Source organism: Pygocentrus nattereri, chromosome 21, assembly GCF_015220715.1.
Source record: "Pygocentrus nattereri isolate fPygNat1 chromosome 21, fPygNat1.pri, whole genome shotgun sequence".
Lineage (NCBI taxonomy): Eukaryota > Metazoa > Chordata > Actinopteri > Characiformes > Serrasalmidae > Pygocentrus > Pygocentrus nattereri.
In genome coordinates, this window is record NC_051231.1 from 16,142,888 (window position 1) to 16,166,572 (window position 23,685).

General features: G+C 37.8%; 1 protein-coding gene across 2 annotated transcripts in view; it reads right to left on the reverse strand.

Annotated features, from left to right (window-relative positions):
- fbln2 (fibulin 2) overlaps nt 1-23,685 on the reverse strand; it is a 110,370-nt gene that overhangs the window by 5,637 nt on the left and 81,048 nt on the right. For both annotated transcript variants that reach the window (XM_017692824.2, XM_017692823.2), the window contains 7 exons: nt 20,056-20,190; nt 16,602-16,742; nt 11,479-11,622; nt 10,278-10,406; nt 8,643-8,768; nt 5,797-5,913; nt 3,545-3,673 (listed from right to left, as the gene is read on the reverse strand). In XM_017692824.2, the coding sequence (XP_017548313.1) occupies nt 3,545-3,673; nt 5,797-5,913; nt 8,643-8,768; nt 10,278-10,406; nt 11,479-11,622; nt 16,602-16,742; nt 20,056-20,190 (921 nt within the window). The remainder of the gene's footprint in view (nt 1-3,544; nt 3,674-5,796; nt 5,914-8,642; nt 8,769-10,277; nt 10,407-11,478; nt 11,623-16,601; nt 16,743-20,055; nt 20,191-23,685) is intronic.

The following is a 23,685-nucleotide window of genomic DNA, read 5'->3' on the forward strand; positions in this document are numbered from 1 at the left end:
TCTCCGGTTTCCTCCCACAGTCCAAAGACATGCAGTCAGGCCGATTGGACATGCTAAATTACCCCTGGGTGTGAGTGACTGTCTGTGTCTGCCCTGCGATGGACTGGCGACCTGTCCAGGGTGTATCCTGCCTTCTGCCCGAAGACTGCTGGGATAGGCTCCAGCATCCCCCCGCGACCCTGACGGAGAAGCGGCTTAGAAAATGGATGGATGGATGGATGGATAGTTCAGTCAATCAGAACCAAGATTATTTACATATATGGATCACTCTACCAGATTCAAATTCAGAGTTTATAGCCCAATTAAGACGTTTAACTGTCTTACAATACTTTTACTATGAGCAACCCTATTTTATTTCTATTTGTAAAATAAATGAACATTACATTTTATCACTGGCAAAACAATAAATACATAAACTATATAATATAAGCTACCAAACTATACAATATTAGCTATTATTAGTCAAATTGTTTGCTACGTCGTTGTTCACTCTAACGTTACGTCATGGTATTAGTCATAAGGGGTTAAGGGGTGTATTTGTTTTGCTGTTGAGTTCAAATATCATCAATCTTTCTCCAGAATTGCTGACTCCACCTTTACGCTTAAAACGATCATAGCATAATTCCCTTAAATATGAATATCAAATACTAAATAATTTAATGCTTATTGTTTTTATCATTAGGGCGGCACGGTGGCGTGGTGGGTAGTGCTGTCGCCTCACAGCAAGGAGGGCCTGGGTTCGATTCCCTGGCCGGGTGACCACGGTCCTCTCTGTGTGGAGTTTGCATGTTGTGTCTGTGTGGGTTTCCTCTTTTCTACGGTTTCCTCTCACAGTCCAAAGACATGCAGTTAGGCCAATTGGACATGCTACATTGCCCCTAGGTGTGATTGTGTATGTCTGTCTGCCCTGTGATGGACTGGCGACCTGTCCAGGGTGTATCCTACCTTACGCCCGATGTCTGCTGGGATAGGCTCCAGCAGCCCCCACAACCCTGAGGGAGAAGCGGCTTAGGAAGTGCATGCGTTATTGTTTTATGTACTGTCGAACTGCAATTTGAACTATTTTGGTATAGAATAGTCCATATAAGCCTTAAAAGCACAGTAACAAAAACAACCTGTTTTATTCTGAGGGATAAAGAGAAGTTGGAAAATGATAATATAAAAATGTATACTGTTTGTTTTACTGTATACTGTTTTACTACTTAGATCTGCACAAATGTGAACATAAGTGAAAAAAGAACAATGTAGGATATGGGCTCTTTATAAGCACAGAAATAAAAACAGCCTGTTTAACTGTGAATATAAAAAGGGGAGGATGTAAACAAAAAAATGAGCTATGAACTGAGTGCAATGAGTGAATAAAATTCAAAGCAAGATGCTACATAAACATGGCATCTAAAAGCAGCCATATTAAACCTAAATCACCCAGACTCTGTCAGTGCCGGCCATGTGCCGGGCTTTGTTCTTTAGGAGTCAATAGCACTGCCTGCAGCCGCAATTAATTATGCATCTCATCCCACAGATGCAAAAGTTCTTGATACGGCTTGCCAGCTTCAATCCGCTCGCTAATTCATTCAGAGAGCACTTATGCTAACCTCTGGGAATAGGCAGAGCTTCTATCTAACTCTTTCTTTCTTTCTTTCTTTCTTTCTTTCTTTCTTTCTTTCTATCTCTCTATCTCTCAATCTTTTCTTGGTCAGAGTGGAGATGTGCCACTTTGTGATCTTTCCTGACAAGAGTGACGGAGATTGAGTGCTGCTTCACTGGACCTGAGGTCAAGGTCTTTTTTTGTTTTGACCTAAAATGTATTAAAAACATCATTCATGATGGAGAGGTTCATGCTATAAGGCAAAACAGTACCTAAACAATAGATACTTTTTAGATTTTGCAATTATATTATAAAAATGCAGATGACGGTACCTGTTCACTGGTAATTCTGGATCCTAACTTCACCTCTGTACAGGAGTCTCTACAATGCACCATTTCTCACCAAATCATTTACTAATACCCACTCTTAGTATAAACATAAGACCAAAATAGTGTACTTCTGACTTCAAGTCCTGTCCTATTTCCTATAACTGTGCCTATACACTATTTATATTAGCCCACATCAATATCAGTAGGCTACGACACCTAATTACTAAGTAAATACAATAGATTGAATTATTTTGTTCGTAACAAACAGGGACAAACAACGCAGTTGTGGCTACTAACTGTAAATCAGAGAGTTGATGTGTGTTTATGCACATATATCCCTTAAACAGGTACCATGTACCACAGGATAGATTGAGTTGACCAGCTTTAGAAGGCAGATGGCTTGGTTCAAGATATCTGTGATTGGTTGCCAGAATGTGATATGGCTAGCTATGATACTGAAAAAGATAAGGCTGTGCTAAGCAATTGTGTTTTTGTCACACATTTCCTAAAAATCCACTTAGTATTACTAAGAGAAATGTAAGAAATCAAACAAGGAAAAAATTAAATATTGTCAAGGGCAGTAAAGAGTTAACTTTATTTGACTAAATTTATCTATGTTTATAATTTTCAAAACATAAAATGTTGCAATATTCACTGTTATAATAATATTGTTGTTGTCGCAAACAAAACCTTGTATCTCCACTTTTGTCGTTTTCCAGTTTTTGACATAACTTGAAAATGCCTGATGGCTTTTATATTGTGTGTAAATTTCATGAAGGATGGACCAAAATAAATGACCCAAAATGACTTGGAAAAAAGTCTGGTTCCATTGACTTACATTTAAAGTAAGTAAATTTTTTTCCTGGTTCAGTTACAATTTTGGAGACATGAAGCTTTGTTCTAACAGCAGCGATATACAAATATTGACATTCCCACCACAATAACTGTCGACGTGGGAGCAGGTAGGCAGGACAAACGCCCCCCCAAATTAATAAATAGCCTAAATTAAGTAGAATGATCACTAATTCACACATTAATATAAACAATATTAAAAAGATGGTAACAGTAAAACAATTAAAATGAATTAAGTCATTCTAAAGAGCTGCAACCAATCATGTGAACAACATGTAAATTCTAGACAATCTGCTTACAGGCAAATGATGAAGCCTCCAGCCTGACGACCGGAGCTGCCCAGCAAAATACCAAAAATAACCATTCTGTGCTTTAATTCTTGCATTGTCTTTACTGGGAATAAATGCTGAATAGTGAAGTTACTACACATAAGGCCCAATAACCATGACTGCCATGTTATTTCAGCAGAGAATAATGTTGGTTCCTCTTGATGGAATGCAATCTGAAAAATGACAATGAATCTAATAATGCTAATATAAAACTGATGGATAAGGATCCCCATGCCGAATAAGAGGGAGCCCCAAGCTTACTTACACAGACCATTTTCATTCAGAACAGGATATTTTGCAGATTTGTTGTCCATGATATGTTTTAAATTTCTAGCAACGTTTACATAGTACATCAAGTTTCATTTAAAAAGAGTGAGGACAAATCTGTATTTCATGCTATGGGCCCTTTGAACAGTTAAGCCTACATGCTTCTGGACTGCCATTACCTCGACAGGTACGTCCGTTGGGAGACATGGAGTATCCCTCGGGAGGACAGGCACACTGGTAACTGCCCGGGACATTCACACACTGGAAGGCACAGAGGTTTCCAATGCTCTGGGAACATTCGTCGATATCTACAAGCCAAACAAGAGAATGACATTTTGTCAGCCCCGCAGGGAGAGAAGACGATAAAAGCTAACAGCATATCGACACAGAGCTGTGTGTACTTACCAGGGAGGGGCTGGACAAAGTGTGTGTGTATTTAACTCTTTGTGGATCATGGTTAGCTATCCATGGAATTTTACAGACTGTAACCCATCTGTTAGCCCTCTTTCACCCTGTTCTTCAATGGTCAGGACTCCCACCGAACCACCAGAGAGCAGGTATTATTTGGGCAGTGAATTATTCTCATGTCGGGACCAAGGGCTATCCCCTTCAACTCCAGGCCTCCAATATAATATTATAAATAAAACAGAACTCTTTTAATACCAACTGAACACTTTCCCTAATAACTATTCTAAGTTCTCAAAATATGTCAAAAAGGAAAGTGTCTTCAGATGCTGAGCTTGTGGAAGAGGAAATAAGGCTTCTTCTTTATTTCAGCAGCAGGTGGCTCAGGGTCTCGAGACACCCAACTGTGCAAATCAAGAGTTCCAAAGAACAGTTTGTATTCCATTTATGTGGGGTAATCTGATATTCCCCCACCTTACTTCTCAAATTTTGATATTAGCTCATTCTATATTAGGTGCATCTCTTCGTCCATCAATTTGGCCATCACATGTTGAGCTCACTTCTAAACACTGGTTTCAGTCTGCTTTACCTTTCAAGGTCAATTTGCCCCTCTCTTCACTGGGTCAGTAGGTACACACAGGCCTCTCTGTAAACCCAGGGGCTTTCCAGTGTCTAGAATATCCTATGCAGACACACTATGGCCTACCTTTTGTGAGAGAATTAATATTATCTGTTAGCCAATACTACTATTTGGTTATCGATCACAAAAGCATGGTGTTTAGTGTGTGCTACGCTGGTACAAGTGGATCAGCAGTGCTGCTGTAGTTTTTAAAAACTGTGTCCACTTATCGCCTGTTCTATTAGACACACCCACCTTTTGGTCCATCTTGTAGATGTAAAGTCAGAAACAGAAGCTTATCTGTTGCTGCTCAGTTTGCATTGCTCATCATCTATTCCTTCATGGAAATTGAAAGCACCAGTTTAATGAGAGGTAATGAAAGGTACAAGTAATATAATGCTATGGAAGGTACACTGCCCTTAGGGTAAGTGATGGAAATTCATATTTCATTAACCATTAATTAACAGGGTAAAAGGGGGCTAACAAAGAATGCAGAGATGGACTACGTGCTGCAACTATAGAACTATGAAGTGCATCTATATGATAAGCAGAGCTAATAAATTGATCAAAGAGGGAGGATACAAGAAGGCATACTTAATTAAGCAGCTACTCTTCCCAGCAAAATAACCCAAAGAAAAACGCAAACAAATAAACCAACAAATAAAGAACAAATAAACATTTCAGGTATATTTCATATATCAGGTATGATGATGAAGATAGAATTTAACAAATCTATGTGATAGCTAATCCATTTCCTAATTAGGAATTGGATTGATGGATATGTGATAGCTAGGGGTTTTTAAGAGAAATTTGGAACCAAACCTTGTTCTCTTAACTAGCTAAAAAGACATGAACTGCTGTTTTGAAAACAAGAAATTCTTTATTTGCATTAATGCAGTAAAAGTAATAATGTAAAATTAATACACCCCATAAAGACAGAAATACACAATAGTGTGGGAGTCTGTGTGTTTGGACATTACTAAGATATGCTACACTCTGCATCCATCATTACAGGCAAGACAAAATCAATCCTGTCATGATTCTATTGATCTGATTTGTCTCTATACTAGGAAACACTCATTGCTTTAATCGATACATAACAAACCATTGCCATTGTGTCTCTGTTTCTTTTCAAACCGTGTATAGACATTTCTTTTGGAAACAAAACATCAGGATGTATTGTATTTCAGGACTAATGAAACTGAATATTAAAACTAATATGTCACAGGAATTGATTTGTTACCACAAATGCTCATCCTGGTAGTGGTTCATATTTGGCAGCAGTGAACAGCATGTGTGTTCATCCATGTGTTTGTGTGTGTGTGTGTGTGTGTGTGTGTGTGTGTGTGTGTGTGTGTGTGTGTGTGTGTGTGTGTGTGTGTGTGTGTGTAAAGCAGTGAAAATCACCTTCACAGGTGTGTCCATCCTCTTTCAAGTAATAACCCAGGCGACAGTAGCACTGGTAGGAGCCGTAAATGTTGGCACACTCTTGACTGCAGGGGTTACTATCACATTCATTAAGATCTATGATAAACAAAGACAAAGGACACACAATTTACTGGAATAGCCTATAAACTGGTTAAAGTTTAAACAGCTCTTGATGTTAGATATGGACTAATCTTAATGCAGATATTTTGATTTTGTTATTTTAAAGATTAAAAAAAAAAATAAAAATATATATATATATATATATATATATATATATATATATATATATATTGTTAATTTAATTATTAGTGCAGCAAATTGCCAGGAATATATAACATAAGGCAAAGTAAGGTACCAACATTAAAGAGAGGTAATGGAAGTTTACTGAGTAGTAATGTACTGTACCTGTATAGCGGAAGGTAAGGGGTACTAGTTTAAAAAGAAACAATGGAAAGTCAGCATTTTTGTTCACATGCCAACCTTCCAGTTCTAAAGCGCATAAAGTAACATAACCTAACATAACCTAACATAGTGTAAGGTAAAGTAAGGGTCCAGCTTTAATGAGTGGTAATAGAAGTTACCAGTTTAGTCAGAGGTAATAAAAGGTCAGAGGTGGCAGAAGTACATAAGCCCCTTAATTAAGCAAAAGTACTAGTAATTTAGAAAAAAAATACTCAAGTAAATGTTGAAGTATGATTTAGATTTTTTTACTCAAGAAGTATAAAAATACTTGCTCATAAACGTACTTAAAAAAATAAAAGTATTACTTTACAAATCATTTCTAAGAAATGCATATTCCAACACTTTTGACAAAAAACAACAGCAACCAATCAGAGAGCTGGGCTCACACAAAGAAGCAAGAATGCATCTTACCACAGTCACAGCTTCTACATAGAGAAGATGACAAAACTAAATTAAAGTCAGACAGCTGGGATGTACAATGTTAAACCTACAAAGATGCACATACTTAAAACCTGATAATTATTAAAGCTAAAAACACAGGTTACTGGCACAGCGGACAGACACGATATGAAAGTTCAATCAAATAGCTGATGTGCGGAGATGAGGAAAAACAATGCAGGAATCTTAAACACCTGAACTTAATCATCATAGGCTAAAGTGTGACAGACATTAAATATGTTTGTTTTACAAATGTCTTACCTAGAATAACTTAATACGCTAAAATATCATCCTGAAAGGCATCTGAACATAACTGCTACATCATTTAAGGTGGTAAGGGAAATTAACCTAACATTAGCTTCATCTAGTCTCAATTACAGCATCAATACAGCTCAATAACATCATTAAACAGTATCACTTGGGACAAGGCCACTGGTTTAAATTACTACAGATATACACTTGGATGTATTGGATATTTACAGTCTGAGTGGTCTTGTGCTGTGAGTTTATTCACTAGCACACAATAGCCATCCCAAAACACTACTGGCCCACCAGGTATTCTCATGACTTTCTCAATTTCCCATTCAGGCACTGAATAAGGCCATGGATGTAGTTTTTTTTCAACGTACTGTCCACATTAAGCGCTGACTCTCCGCTGCTATTTTCTATGGATATTGTTTTCTCATCTGTTTATTTTTATTCCTCTTCCTATGTGGTCACTACTGGGGCCTATAAAACATGAAAATCACGGGTTCACTATGTTCCCCCCTCCTACCTCCCTTGCTTCACATCCAGTAGGGAATCATTTCGCGTTTCATTAGGTGCCCTAATACAATTGGCTGATTTAGTGAGAAAAGTAAAAAGTATTAAGGAACAGAAATACTCAAGTACAGATACCAAAAAAATACTTAAGTACAATAACAAAGCTACTTAACACCTGTAGGTGTAATAAAAGGTTACAGATTAATGAGAGGTAATGGAAAGTACTAGTTTAGTGAGAGTTAATTGAAGGTACCGGTTTATTGAAAGGTAATGGAAAATATTTATTTAGCAAAAGGTAATGGAGGTACTGGTTAAACAAAACATAGCTTTAGTGAGAGGTCACAGAATGCACCAGTACTGAGAGGTAGTAAAAGGTACCAATTTATAATAAGGTAGCACTTTAATAATATGCTCTGTAAGGTACCAGTTTAATGTGAGGTAATTGAGGTAGCAGTGCAATTAGATGCTGTGGAAAGTACCAGTTTCATAAGAAATAATGGAAGGTAGCAATTTACTGAGAGGTAAAGGAAGCGAAAGGAAATGCAAGGTAGCCTTTTGGAAAAAGCTAATGAGAGGGATTGCTTTAATGAAAGAGAATGATTTAGGGAGAGATAATGAAGGGTACTCAAATGTTATGAAAGGTACCAATTTAGTCAGAGGTAATGGAAGGTACCAGTTTTGTATCAGGAAATTGAAAGCACCAGTTTAATGAGAGGTAATAGTAGGTACAAGTAATATGATGCTATGGAAGGTACCAGTTTAGAGGGAAGTGATGGAAAGTAATATTTTAAGAAGCAACGGAAGGTACAGGTAATAAGAAGTAATGGAAGATTTTGGTGATGTGAGAAGTAAAGGAATGTACAAGTTTAGCGAAAAGTAATAGAAAGTTTGGGTTTAGCAAAAGCTAATGGTGGTACCGGTTTAATGAAAGGTAATGGTTTAGTGAGAGGAAATAGAATGTACCGGTTTATTGAGAGGTAATGGAGTTCTCAGTTTAATAAGATGCTACGGAAGATACAACTTTAATGAGAGGTAATTGAAAATCCTACTTCAGGTAATAAGATAGGTAATGGAAAGTGGCAGTTTAATGAGATTTAATGGAAGGTACTAGTTAAGTGAGAGGTAAAGGAAGGTACACTTTAATAGAAAGTAATGGAAGATACCTTCACAGTTCTTTCCATCGAATGCAAGAGAGAAACCAGTGGTGCAAGAGCACTGATAGGATCCTGGAGTGTTTTCACAGGACTGAGCACACAAACGGCCTGGAAAACGCCAACACTCATTCACATCTACAAAGTTACAGAGTGAGAGTAAGAGAGAGAGAGAGAGAGAGAGAGAGAGAGAGAGAGAGAGAACAGGCTCAACACTCTTAACAGTCCAGCTACACTCACACATCATATAAAGCAGGTTTTCTCTCCCCTAGTCCTAAAGTAGAGGTGGGCAATATGGCAAAAATATAATGTCCTGATGCTTCAAGAGTCTGTTATGTAATTAGCAGCACTGCACTAAATCCAAATAAACAAGTATCCAATATAACAAGTTCTCTTTGTAGTAAAACATGAAATTGGACAGTGGTCTTATGGTACTGATGATATCCATGACATGCTTAGAAAAGCTTGTTGTGGTATAAAGTGATGTAATTTATTACAATTTTGATATATATCATTACATTGCCCATACTGTTACATTGTGAATTTATGTTGGAGTGTTACAGCAGAAAAATACTAAGATGCTGTTGCAAGCAAGTCTTGCATTTCTGAATTCGTAACTTTATAAATCCTCGATTCCTCCGAGCACACTTAAATCTGGTAGACTTCTATCCGTTATGATGAAATTCAAGGAGGCCTCAATTCAGTCTCTCTGACACACTTGCAGAAAGATTATCTCACTCTGACTCCAGCAGCCTCAAAGTGCAGTTCATAAATGTATGACTTTATTGCAGTAGGCAGTGTAATGCATAATGTGCTGTGGCAGTGCCAAGAAAAAATGTTAGCACTAGGTAAGGTTAAAGGGGACCTACAGCATCTGGCATGACATTTACCGGTAATGGTAACATGACACATTGCTTTGCTGCGTTTTTGGGATTACTGGAATTTAGAAAAAGAAAATGCAACCAACTTCTAAGACTGAACTTTGGAGGTACGGAGAAATATGCCTTGAGTCCCATTCTATTTCCATTCCTTTGAGTATTTCTTTAAAAAAATGAAAGTGCTCTATATCGATCCTTATATTGTTACAGTACTGAACAAAATCTGTAATGAGAATAATGTGTTTATGGCATGATTATAGCAAATTTATATAGCAAAGTTCAAGTTAAGTGTTATCATGAAGTCATTTAGAGTGGACTGATGTGGTACATTAAAGAGGAATATACTGGCTCAGATTTTCTTTACAGTGGTGGTAATAGGAACCAGCGTCTTCAACTCAATAGCCATTTTATTTTTTTATTATGTAAAATGACCAGTAAACTTACATGTGTCATCTGACTTTTTATATCTAATGTTGATAATGATAAAATAGTGGTAAATCTGATAATATATGCTTTCAGTCATCAGCCAGCGTAAGTGGATCCATTTAGTGTAACTGCGAGGTAGCTTCAAGAGACTCAAGAGTAACTGCTCCAGATGTCTGCTTCCTACCACCGCTGTAAATAATTCTGATTATTATGATTATTTTTCAGGCCACTCTGATTGATTATGAATTTGGATTTGAATTTTTTTGAAAATATGCTGGAACTTCTTTTTAATGTTAATTTTCATGTGATTTTATAATCCATTCAAATCTTATGAGAGACATACCAACACAGGTCCTGCGGCTGGAGTCGTACTGGTATCCGGTCTGGCAGTCGCAACGGAAGCTGCCTGGCGTGTTGTGGCACACTTGTCCTTCCCCACAGCGGTGTGTTCCCATCACACACTCATCCACATCTACTCACAAAGCAGAACACACTCAAACAGAGTCAAAAAGCTACAAAGGACACTCACAGATCAGCTGTAAATGGGGTAACACCTGCTTCTCAAGGTCCACACTGTGTTTAACTTGCTATTAACCCAATATCTAATATCTGAATATCGAATTCACATAATCTTATCCCCAATACTAAATAGCACTTATTATAACCCTAACTTTCACCTCTAAAACAGTCATTATTGTAATATTATAAACTAACATAATAGTGTTCAATAGTAGTGCTGCATTTTTTTTGGTCAAAATTCTTGGTCAATTTTCTAACATAAATCCAAAAAAGCTTGGTGTATTGTTTTTATTGTTTATATTCCACTACTGTGTAAAGTTTCTGTAGTCATGTGTGTATTCAGTAACACTTATTTGGAAAGCCCACTGTAAATGCTTCATGGATACTTACAATGAATTTACATTCTACTAATTATGTATTCATTTTACCTTTATTTACCCTAACCTTAAATCTTGAATCATCTGATTTTGACAAAGAGTTTGATGATAAATTGAACATCTATCTGTATAGATAATCTCCTGAGGGCTATCCAAATGAAGTTAGACTATGTATTCAATGTATTTTAAGCGTCATTCTGAATCATGCCAAAACGATCAAATCAAACTATGGTGAGATTTGAAATAAGATGATGCCAAGGGTGCAAATTTGGTCTGACAAGTGGGGGTACCAACCTCAGAGGGCCTAGCCTACATACAATATTAGCAGCAAATAAATCTTGCCAATTTCATACATAAAACTAAATGATGTCATGATGCCATGATATCTAACGCTTTAGATATCACTATTAAAACACAAAAAATGAACAATGCAGTGTAGACAGGTAGTAAATTAGGTGTTAGGCTAACTGCTTCATTGAGCGCTGCTGCACACTAATAGAGAGGTGGGGACATACCCCACATGACTGTTGAATTTGCACTGCTGAATTTGAATGGATGATGCACTGAATAATTACCAAAAGAATCATGATTTAATAAAATGAATGTGAGATATTGATAATCCTAGAGTGTATGCTTACGCATGCTCACCCACGCAGCGTGCTCCATCAGGGCTGGAATGATATCCCCGGCTGCATGTCATGATCTTGCGCTGGCAGGTATATGATCCCACTGTGTTGATACAGTTAAAGCCCAACGTACATGGTTCCGATAATACACTGCACTCATCTACATCTGAAAGAGAGGAGCAGTGGGGCGAAGGGGTTATTCAGAATTCATGCAACATGTAACTGATTAATTCTTGCTTCCCCCACAAATGCATTCTAATGTAGCCACTGTTGTAAGATTGGACAAGCTACACAGAATCTTGGCATAAATCTCATTCAACCTAATGAGAAACTGTCACACACAAGTTTTTGTCAAATGCTTAAATTATTCATATTGCACTTCTACAGTAATGTGGAAAAGTCAGATACAACCTTTCATTTACTTAATTTCCAGTCAAAAATGTTAAAGATCTTTGTTTTTCAAGAGGTATTTGTGAGGATTGGATGTTTTTTAAAGATTTTAAAAGTGGAAAAAAGAAATGATTGTAAAAACAATGCAAGGGGAGGCATGTCTAGCAGAGTGTGTGTGGGCTGAAACCTTGACTAAAACTGAGCCATATCTGTTCCATCAGACTGACAACTAAACACTTTCAGTGTGAACTGGCCTTTAGTCTCTGCTGCTCACTGAAAGATAAGTTTACAACTGAAGAGCAAAGGAACTAATTATTTTTTTCCATTGAAGATGTATCAGAGTAGAATATCATTCACATGGAACAGAGTGGAAATCAAAGAGAGAACGAGACACAGATAAGACTGGCCTTGTTGGAGACGTGTTTGCTAATCAATAATTTCAATCTTTGCCAACATGATATGCAAGTCTTTTCTAAGAAATGATATTATCGAAACAAAAAGTGTATGATCCAGAGAGTGTATTATTTCCTTTCAGTCAGTGGAGGGTGGGAGATTAGGGGTTGTTTTTAGCATTTTTTTTAAAAACACACTGAGAGTGTGATTCTCCTAGGACAGGGGTATTTAATTAGAACTCAATAAGGTCCAGTAAAAGAAAATTTCCTTAAGCAAAAGTCTGGAACATCATAAGGTCTAACTTGCATTATGATTCGGTGGCATGTACTGTTTACTGAAGTAGCCTAGTAGTTATATTAACATCTTATACAGTCAACAACTGAATGTCAAATCAAATCAAGTACATTTCAGTAATATTTCAACAATATTTATTTTCAGTTTTCTCTTTTTAGAGCACGACATGTGAAACAACTTCCCTCTGGCTCACTTTCTTCTCTGACTGCTGTTTCTTGCTTCATCCCTCCCCTGTGTGTGCATCACTCACTCAAGTCACAGTGCTCATTGTTATGCACAGATCTGATTGGCTAAGTAGCATCACGTGTGACATTTACAACACATGCAATTGGTCTGTGAATCTCCAGCTGCTAAAGCAGCACCTTAAACAGGATCCAACCCATCAAAATGAAAGAATTCTCCACAGTTTATCGGTTATACACTCTCAGAAAAATTTTGTAAACTGTCACTGGGGCAGTACCCCTCTTGTCTCTGGGGTGGTACCCTCCAGGGTACCTCTCAGTACCCTTAGTCAGGGTACATAACTGTGCCATAATCTATTCAATTTATGTGTTTAAAGTTTTGATTCAAAACACCCTGTCTCATCTCCAAGATTATGAAAAGGTACAAATGTACTTTTCACCTGGAAATACATATTTAAGGTTCACAATTGGACCTTAAAACCACTGTTGTACCTTTGAGGGACCATTTTGCACCTTGATGGATGAAAAAATGTGTCTGCACAGAACCTTTATCTCTAACAGTGTAGGTCCAGGTCCATATAGGACAGCTTCTGGGTCCGGACTCGGACTGCCGTCCACCTATTAGTGACATGTGATTTACAACATTTGCACTGTGCTTGAGAATGCGTGTAAAGTTACAGATAGCAGAACTATTCATATCCAGGTGTGTGTGATGTAACACGTTTTTTAAGTTATTTCTGCATAATTGACAGAAAAATTAAGACTGACATGTCTCTCAGCCAATCATAATCATCTTTAAACTTTCCTTCCTTCATCAAGTGAAGAAAAAAGAGCTCCTCCAAGCAATTCTGCAGTGACAACAATAATGGCAGTAGTCTGAATTATTAAACTAAGAAATGGCTAACTGACTAAAATTCATTTTAAAGTCTCCTGCACTTTTGGTAAAATGGTTAACTCCTCTTGAATGGCTTATTATGGTTAGAGACTGAATGTGATGATATAGACAGTGGTTGACCTTGCTTTGCTTGAGATCTCAGCACATATGAATTGTGAAGGAAGCATGTTTTATAACACAGCACTCTAGCTTTTCTTAATATATCAACAATTTAGTGCAGACAAGCAAAATTGTATTAATATTAACAGAAAATGAATGTCAAATGTAAACAAATTTAGGGTGACACTTTGAATAGTTTTTTAGATTAAATAAACAATTAAGAGATTCTCAGTAACATATCAACAACATATCAACGATGTAGAAGCAATGAAGTAGATTATCAAAAGACTTTCAGTTACCTGCAGAATAAAACTGTTTATAATCTGCTGAATTCAGTTGTTTTTCATTTCATTTGATGTCCAAGTTCACCTGAACATTGAACATGTAACAAGTTTAATACAGACCATCTAAATTTCCTCAACAAGCTGCTCACACCATTCTGTAACTGGAGCTTAATTGGATTAGGTTTGGTTAAAGTTAGGGTCAAGATTTGGTTTAGGGCCAGGTCGAGTGTTAGAATTAGCTTTTGGGTTGAGGTTAAGGTTAAGATTAGGGCCACGGTGAGGGCTTAGGGTTAGGTTTTGCATAATGGATGTAACATATTAACTACTTCATGTAACACACCAACTATACATCTACTTAATGTAAGTAATGTATCAACAGTACATTTTCAAGATATTTACCTTAACATATTCAGATCCTTCACTGCTACTTCACTGATATGTTGTTGATGTGTTACTGATACTTTAGAGTTAATCATCTACAAAAGACCACTCAAAATAGTGTTACCAAATGCTAATGCTTTTGCCAGTTCATTTAAAATAGAGACAAAATTAATCTGTGTGAATGTGAATACTGAAAAAATGGTTTTTCAAGGGTTCTTTAGTAAAGAAAATGTTTGGAAATAGAACCATGAAGACTCATAGAACCCTTTGCATGATTAAAGAGTTCTTTGCATTGTGAAAGGGTTCTTACACATTGATGGAGAATGTGCTGTATATGGTTCTATATAGCACCCTTTTGAAAAGGGTTTTATATGGTACCAAAAAAAGCTCTTCTATTGTTATGATGTCAAACCATTTTTGGTGGTATATATAAACTTGTAAGTGTAATGCCACACTTAACCCTTGTGTTACTCAGTGGTCTGGTGGGCCTGCTGCTTTATTGTTTTTTTTTTAATGATTACAGCTATAACAATTTAAAATATCCCAAGTGGCCAGTGTAGGGTTCTCCTATAGCAGCCGTAGACAATCAGCAGTCTTTCCATGTTGTCCACCTTGACACAGACACACACATATACAAAAACACACACACACACACACACACACACACACACACACACACACACACACACACACACACACACACTCTAACAACAGGCCATGTAGAAGGAGAACAGAGTGACACAGCACCTCCACACTTTTATTCCCTGCAACACCACATGTGTATGGGTGAACAATGTGAAGTCACTGAAAATGTGCATAGGCCAAGGAATCTGGGGTTGCAATAATAATAAATCACGTTTTTTCTTTTTTGTTTTTTTTATAATTGAAAATGTATCCCATTGACCCAAACACCACACAAGGGTTAAGTTTTTTCCCTGTAGATAATTTAACTTATTTTCACAATATACAAAGTATGCAAATTGACTGTGAGTGTTCAAACGTTTGCACACAAATGTATACAAATAGCTAGCTTGTTTAACAAGTGCTGAAATAGCAATAAATAATATTAATTTGTCTTTATAGGTGGAGCATTGGCTTTTGTATGTTGTTGCCTTTTTGTTTTAATTCTGCAAGTCAGGGCAGTAAAATTATATTTAGTCTACAACAGCAAAATAACACCCACCAGCCCTGCGCTCAGGATCTATCATCATTGATATCAACATCTGTGCAAATGCACTTTCATTAAATACCAATTATGTAGTCTGTACTGGCGGTTCTTCCACAGAGATTCAGAACATGTTCTTCTCACACTTTGATTAATGAGACCCTGGATTTTTAACAGAGATCAAACAGATATCAAAGCGGCAGGTCTTTGAGCTCTAGGTATTTCCAGTAGGGGGCAGTATTATTCTCTTATTCTCCCTCTCTCTCTCCCTCGCTCTCTCAGCTGTACTTTCTAGACATGAATGACACATATTATAACATTTTGTTATTTCTATCATAATATTTTTTATTATTTTGATTTATTATCTTTATTATTTTTTACTCACTCACTCACTCACTCACTCACTCACTCACTCACCCTCTCCCTCACTCTTTCTCTCAGCACTACTTTATTGACACGAATGATACAGTATTTGTTATCTCTATTGTAATATTTCACTGTTTCTTTCATCATTTTAGATATCATATATCAGTATCTTCCACTCATTCTCTCATTCACTCTTTTTCTGCCACTCTCTCTTCTCATTTATTCTTTTTCAGTCTCCATCTTTCTGTACTTATTCTCATTCTGTAATTCTCTAATTCTCACTCTCCCTTATTCATTCTTTCTCTCATACATTTTCTCACTGATCCTCCCTCCCTCTGTCCTTCATATCTTTTGTCCATCTTCTTCCTTGCTTCTCACGCATTCTCTCCCTTAATTATTCTCTCTCTCTCTCTCTCTCTCTCTCTCTCTCCCTCTCTCCCCTTCTCTCTCTATCTGCTATGTACTCTCCTGCATTCATTCCTTCTTCTTATCTCTGTCCCTTATTCATTCTCTTTCTTTCTCACTGTTTCATCAATTCTCTTTTTCTGTTTCACCTCTCTCTTCTGTCCATTCTCTCTCTATTTTTCTCTTGCCCCTCTCTTCATTGCCTCTCTCTCCCTCTCTCTCCTTCATATCTCCTGTCTCTATTTCTTCTCTCATGCATTCTCTCTCCCTCTCTCTCTCTCCTTTTCTTACCAATGCAGTTGCCATGGGGGTCCTGTGTGAATCCAGTAAGGCAGCGCTGTTGTTTCGGGCTGCAGTGGAAGGAGCCGAGTGTGTTCTGGCACTGGAGTCCTGGTGCACAGTTGTGGCTCCGCAGCACACACTCATCAATGTCTGCAGGACAGAGCAGGCCAGGTGTTAGAGCAGACCTCACAGGCAGGTGCGTCATTAAGGTTAACTGATTGGTCTGGATAGTGAGGGAAATTGTTTGAGGTATCACTGCATGACTGATGACTGCTGTTTGATCTAAACTTGAATGTTGAGTAATGAAAATAAAGCACTTTTTAGCTGGATCAGTTTCAAGAGAGGAGGTTGTGTAATGCCATGTGACCGGCTGGTACGCAACAAACGTCTGCTACCTGACCCAAGCCCAGTGAAGCCAGCCTGATAAAATATCAGGCTTTGGGCTGGAATTGAGTCTCCTTTTTTTTCATTTTTCACATGCTACATCCAGCTTGGGACAAGTTCAAGTGAGTTTTGTATTGTAGAACATCTGTTTTTAATGTATAACATGTCAGAGTTGTGCTACAGAATACATTCAGGCTGCACAACAGGCTGTGTCCATAAGGAGGTTTTGTTATTGTTAGTGTGATTTGGCACACTGCCCATGCACAGAATTAAAATCTGTTTGAACACTTGTTGTATTAAAACTAACAAAGCTAACAAATCTGTTTTAAAAATGCAGAAACACACCAGGTAAAACTAATTCCGCCCCAACAGGGCTTAAGAGTTTAGAAATGGACACAGAATGATGCAGAAGCAGAAACCAGCACCAGCCAGAAGGTGGCACTGTGGCTCAATGACAGAGCATAATCTTTTTGAGGGAGAGAATTCATTACAGGATCACTGACACTTTCACCAAAACACACCCAGTGTATTCCACTGCTTGCCAACACCCTTTCTGCTGCATATTTGCCTCCTCAAAGACTCGTTTTGTTGAACTTATAAGGTAAATCTCAACTGGGCAACATCATTACTTCACCAGATTAGCATTAGCTTTGCTAACCAACTGAGAGTGCAATCATAATTAGAGGTTTCTGTGGTCCAGTCCAAAACCCCTGTACAACCTCATTGCAGGAAATTCTCTTCTTCTCTTTCAAGCATGTAATTAGTTCACTCCCTTGTTCTCTCGTTTGCCAATTATTATCTTAATTATCCCCCCACGTTTATTGCTCTGTCCCACGCCAGCCACCGACAAGAATCAAAGGCCTTAGCAAAGTTTTTGCCCAGCTTGTGTGTGTGTGTGCATTATATTCATATGTAGTCTCACATATTAGAGATATTGTGGATTTTTTGATAGTGTTCTTGCCAATATCTACTCGCTTGTTACTGGATTGTTCTACGTTGCTTACTTTTTATTGAGCAACTGTTGGTAAAAACCTTTTTTCTGTGGGGTTAACATTTTTAATATCTTCAGCTTTTGATGGATCTATCTGACATCTGTCCCAAAAGACGTGTAAAATACATCCTGCTTGATCTCTCTGATGTCATGAAGGCATTCAGCTGTTAGCCGACTGTTACTTTGCAGCTAATCTTCAGTGGTGCAGCTTGATTAGATATGCTGGGCTCTATTCTGCATTTTTTAGATGAAAAGAGATAAAAGAGGCCCTGTGGTAGATCTGTGATGGGGTCAGAGGACACAAAAAAGCCCCAGTGTTCGTTGGGTCTATTCGTTTACACCACCTGGTTAGCTTTGATAGTAGCTGCTTCTCAGTCCCAGGAGCTGGAACGCTGCCTGCCGGTGATAACTTGGAAGATTCTATTTAAAAGCAAAGCTCATTTGAAAACTTTTCATAGGCCCCCTATGTGCCTGGGATGGTTAGCTGGTCTTAGATTAGGATAGAGTGGTCAAAAGTAGACCTACAGACAAGAATTCAGGCATCAAGATACTTTTGTTTCTTTTTTTCTACATAACAGTGCCAGAAACCACATAAGTCTATTTGAAATGGCTGAACACTACACAGAGGCAAGTTTGTGATGTATTAAGCATGCGGTTTGCACACGGTAATCAGTGAAGTATAACCTTCCATTACTTAGCTCCATTAGCATCTTAGCTCCAGTGCTAAATGAAAGAAGCAAACTTTGGCTGCTACATGTGTCTTGGCTGATTGACTACACTTGGGGTAAGGTTAAAATGTTTAAATTAGACTTTTTGCCAAACTATTCTACCACAAGATGCTCCTAAAGAGCAATGAAAGAAAGGAGTGGTGTGGAGCTAAAAGCTAAAAAATCTATTTTGGATAACACAGCAAGTGACCTCTTAATGACCATTTAATACAGTGTAATCATTATCTATGAACTTGAAACTGCTAGTGCATGCCCTTTTTGCGCACTATGGTAATGAGAATTCCAACCAACGCATGCAAATCTTACATGAGATTACACATGGATTTTCTATGAGGTTTGGCACAAAGAATGAAGGAATAAGAGACAGATAGAGATGGGGTGAGGGAGGGAAATAAAAGAGAAATTATTGTATTATGTATTATTATACTACATATATGTGTCATCAGCTATACAGCATTATATACAAATTAATATTTATTTATTTCCAGTCAAAATGGCAGTTAATTAGTTACTCATTTCTCAGCATCAGGAAAAAAGCACAAAACATACATTTAATAAAAAAATCCATAATAATTAACTATACATTTTTTCATTTTTTGTGCCCACCCCTTGCCTTTATTACAGCTTCTATTCTTTTCATAAAGCTTGCTTTTAGCTTTTCAAAGAAATCTGCAGGCATATTTTTTCACACCTCCACCTAAGTGAAAATCTTTATCTTAAGTCTTAGAAGTTTTTGTATTTTCGGCTTCTCTCGACCCAAGTATTCCCAAACACAACCAATGGTGTTGGTTGGCCAGTCCATTGTTCTGAAAACACCAGCAGCTTCTTTGTTTGATTGTTTGATTTGCAAATTTTCTTATTTTTTTCTTTTCTCAGAAACAGCTTCCTGACAGCTACGCGTCCCTTCACAGCTAGAGCATTGAGCCATCTTGTCACAGTGGAAGGATGGACAGAAACACTTGGAATGTTTCTGAATCTGAACTATGAGTGGGAGATGAGAGCTTAACTTTTCACTACCTCTCAAAGATGAAAGCTTTGAGTACTATTTATCTGATAGTGACAGTGTTGGTAGTCTAGTAGGTGTTGCACAGTCACATTTTGTCTAGATTAATACTTTTTTGAACTCCATTTGGAAACTCTTTATTTTCCTTATGCAAGCAGATTATCTCTTATCTAATTTCCTGAAAAAATTAGTGAGTTGTATTTCATGGTGTTTTGACTGGAAATTAAATGAATGAAGGGTGGCAAATGAAAGGAAAAACTAACATCTTAGTAAGCAGAACTAAACTAACTGAGAGAGAGAGAGAGAGAGAGAGAGAGCGAGAGAGAGAGAGAGAGAGAGAGAGACAGAGAGACTCACCTTCACATACTCCATTCCTCAGCTGGTAGCCACTTGAACAAGAAATCTGCCTCTCGCACACAAACGCCCCCACCGTGTTCACACAGCGCTCATTGGACAGGCAGGTGTGTGTGTTCGTCACACACTCATTGAAATCTGGAGAGGCAGAGGGAAGCACGCGTGACAGAAATTACTCAGCGTTACTGTAGCTCCAAAACATCCAGCCTCTGAAACATGCTGAGACTGAGCCAGACACACAGCTGGGGAAGATATGGCAAAGGCCCCGGCCTGCAAAAGCTCTGTTTGGCAGCTCAGCCTGCAACATCATCATAATCATGACAAAGCACATGGAGCCACAAGCAGATGGAACAAACACACACCACACACTCCACATGGAAAGTAACAAATGACAGCTACACTCATTACAATACTTGGGTACATTTTTCTCTGTTTCCACTACAGGCAGGGAAGACTACCAAAATCTAGTTTTTAATTAAATTGTGTAAACTAAAGAAGAAAAGACATTGTTGCCCCAACAGTTATTTAACTCTGAAGTTGGCTAAATAAAAGACAATTGCTATATATGTATCTACAAATGCATTAAATAGCATGTCGTTATTTATTTTTACTAACTATTACTAACCGATCTAGTTGACCAGCGTGAGCAGCTTGACCAAGTTAGCTGTCTCGCATGGCCAGCTTAGCCAGTTGATTAGTCTAGGTTGATTAGTTTTCATCTAATCCAACTAGATGTCCAGCTGATCAATCACTTTGACCAAATCAGACCACCAAGACTAAAAGCAGCGTACATCATCACACATTAGCTATAAACAGAAGCTGGTCTTAGCTGTGTTTTTTCAGAACTTTTTTATTTAAGGTAGGCTAAATTTAGGCAGCTGATAGCTGATTATTTATTAATACTTGAGTTATCTTCTTTGATTATTTGTAGTGAAAGCCATTACCATTACCATATTTCTGTGCTGTATTATTGCATAGATAGAGAAAGGTATTTAGAAACTCTAATCCAAGGGTGGGCCCCAGAGGGTTAAACCTGTGCTACTGTTTGCTAGCTACCAAAGTTGGTGCAAGATAGCATACTTGCTGAGAAAAACCACAGGAAGCTGTTGAGTTGGTTTAGCTGGCCTCCCATCATGACAAAGCTAGTCAACAAGAATGACCAAGCTTGATTTTAATTGGTATCAGAGAATTTTTTATTATTATCAGAAATTTTGGGGGCCTGGGCCCTCTTATGCTACTATCCCAACAGGCAGAGATGTACCAGCAACTCAGCCTTGTAAACTGTAACTCTGGCAATTGGGGGGTGCAATCTTTCACATTAGCGTGGCAGATATATGCTTCAGTGTATAGATTTAGTTTATGTTTCTGCAATTCCTGCATGGGCCAAGTTCATCAGCTGCGAAGGGGGATTTATTAAGGACAATAACTCTGGACAAGGCTGCAAATAAATGATTCAAAACAAGGCTGGGAAAAAGAGCATGGGCCAGAAAGAGAGGAGAGAGAGGAGAAAGTAATTACTTCAAGCTTGGACAATGACTGCTTGGTAAGCCAAGAAGAGGATTCACGATGTCATACTATTGCCAGGGAAAATAATTTTGGTGTGTGTGCAGCTTTGTGTGTGCGTATGGACTGTTTGTGCTGGAGGGAAAGAGCATGAGGTGCCTTATCAGCGCACCACAACAACGGGTAAACACCGGCGCGAGAAAAACATCGATTTACAACATCAGGTTTTATCTGGCAGTGTTACAGTGGAAAGTGACGGAGTTGTGGTGGAGCTCAAATCTCCTGCTATGGGGTTACGGTCACTGCAGGGGTTACACAGCCTGCAGTATGAATGTGTGTATGTGTGTGATTTGTGAGGGTTTGAGTGTCCGTGGCAGATGTCCAGTGCTAAATTTCATCTCGAATGTGGCGCTGTCCAGTGAGACGTGGCTAAAATCAAACTCATTAGAGAGTAACCGTGGGGAGAAAATGGGCAGAACTGCGGCAAATGCCCTTGTATTCTGCTCAGGAGTCTATAACTGTTATTTTGTGGCAAAACATGGTCCCCATCAATTATACAAGATATATTTAATCTGTGCATGCCCAGTACTGTAAATTGGCAAAGTGCTCTTGAAGCTAAACTGAAGTGCAAGCTAATTTTAATTACTGTTAGCTTACCTTACTGTGATAGCAGTGCAGTCTGCTACCTAGCTAAGTGAATCTTGGCTGTTATCAAATTATGTTAGCTACCTAGCATGCAAACTGCTAGGCGAGTGGTCTGCATAAAGTTTTACCACAGGCACAATCTCAACCTCATCCTTATCTAGCATACAGAATGTGTTTTTTCTCATTAATTCATATTGACTTTGATAGCCTATAACCTAGCGTTCATACTGTATCTAACATCACATTTTGATTGTTTGACTTTACTGTTCGCCAGGCATTTTCCCATAATTGTTGAACACTTTATTTTTATGTTTTTTATATGTCCCAAATGTTTTTTAGCCTACATCATTAACATCTTCTATCTAAAACTGAGATGAAAGTTACAGCGCAAAATAAAACAGTTCCTTTGTTGCTGGCCAAATGTCAGAAACTGTCTATGCTTAGCGCTAACAACAATTAGGTGTCAACAAACAACAAAAAAGCATCTGTTGTCTATATCATGCTAAAGCTCAAGGCTCTAAAAGACACATTACTAAAGGGACATATTACCTTATCTTGGTAAATCATGTTATGTTTCAAAATTATATAATTTGATTGTATTAAAAGTTGTATCATTACACTTGTATGATATCTTGTAACATATTAACTGAATGTTAGTTTTGATTAAAATGCAATGTAAAGGCCCCATAGTCTATTTAATAACATTTGTGTAGTTTATACAACAAAAACAGACCATATTACTACCTGTTTATCCTATTTTTTGCTGTTGTAATTGTGGCTTAAAAACTGATATATGTAAATGACCTCTGTTATGATTAGTTACCCTTTACTGAGCCTCATTCAAAAAACACACCAGAATCAACACCTCTTATAACTTCAGTGTGAACTAGGTGGACATATGGAAATGTATTGTTTTTTGTGACACCACAAAAATGATCAATTCAAAACAGGCTGTTTTTCAGCTTAGTTTTCAAGACTGTATACATTAGGTACTTTGGAGGTACTTTGAAAAGTTTCAACGTGTTTACACAATTTAAAACAATGAGGAAGTTTTCTGTGATACAGGTTCTCACTCTAGGTAATTTTTACCCTCTCAGACTTGCTTTGGCATGCGGGGCCACAGAAAGCCAAAATTAAGTACAACGCATGCTGCAGAGTCTTCCTTGAGTAAGCAGATGTCTGAAAAACACAGACGTCTGCTGAGAGATACAAAATGTGAGTGAAAGAGACTGAGTTGCTAGCATTAAGTCTCTTTTTCACCTCATTCAAAGCAGAAAGTGAGATTTCCCCCTGGCTCCTATGAATGGTTATTCACTAAGTTTGAAGACCAACTGCTCTTTCTGTTTCAGGGAGTGAAGGAAAGTTCACATCACACAGCTCTCTGTCTCATTGACATGCTTGTTTTTTTGTTTTTTAGGGACAAGTTTGCTGGGCTTTGGGGACATGTGTTATTTCCAGTGAGTTATAAAAGTGGACGCACAGACT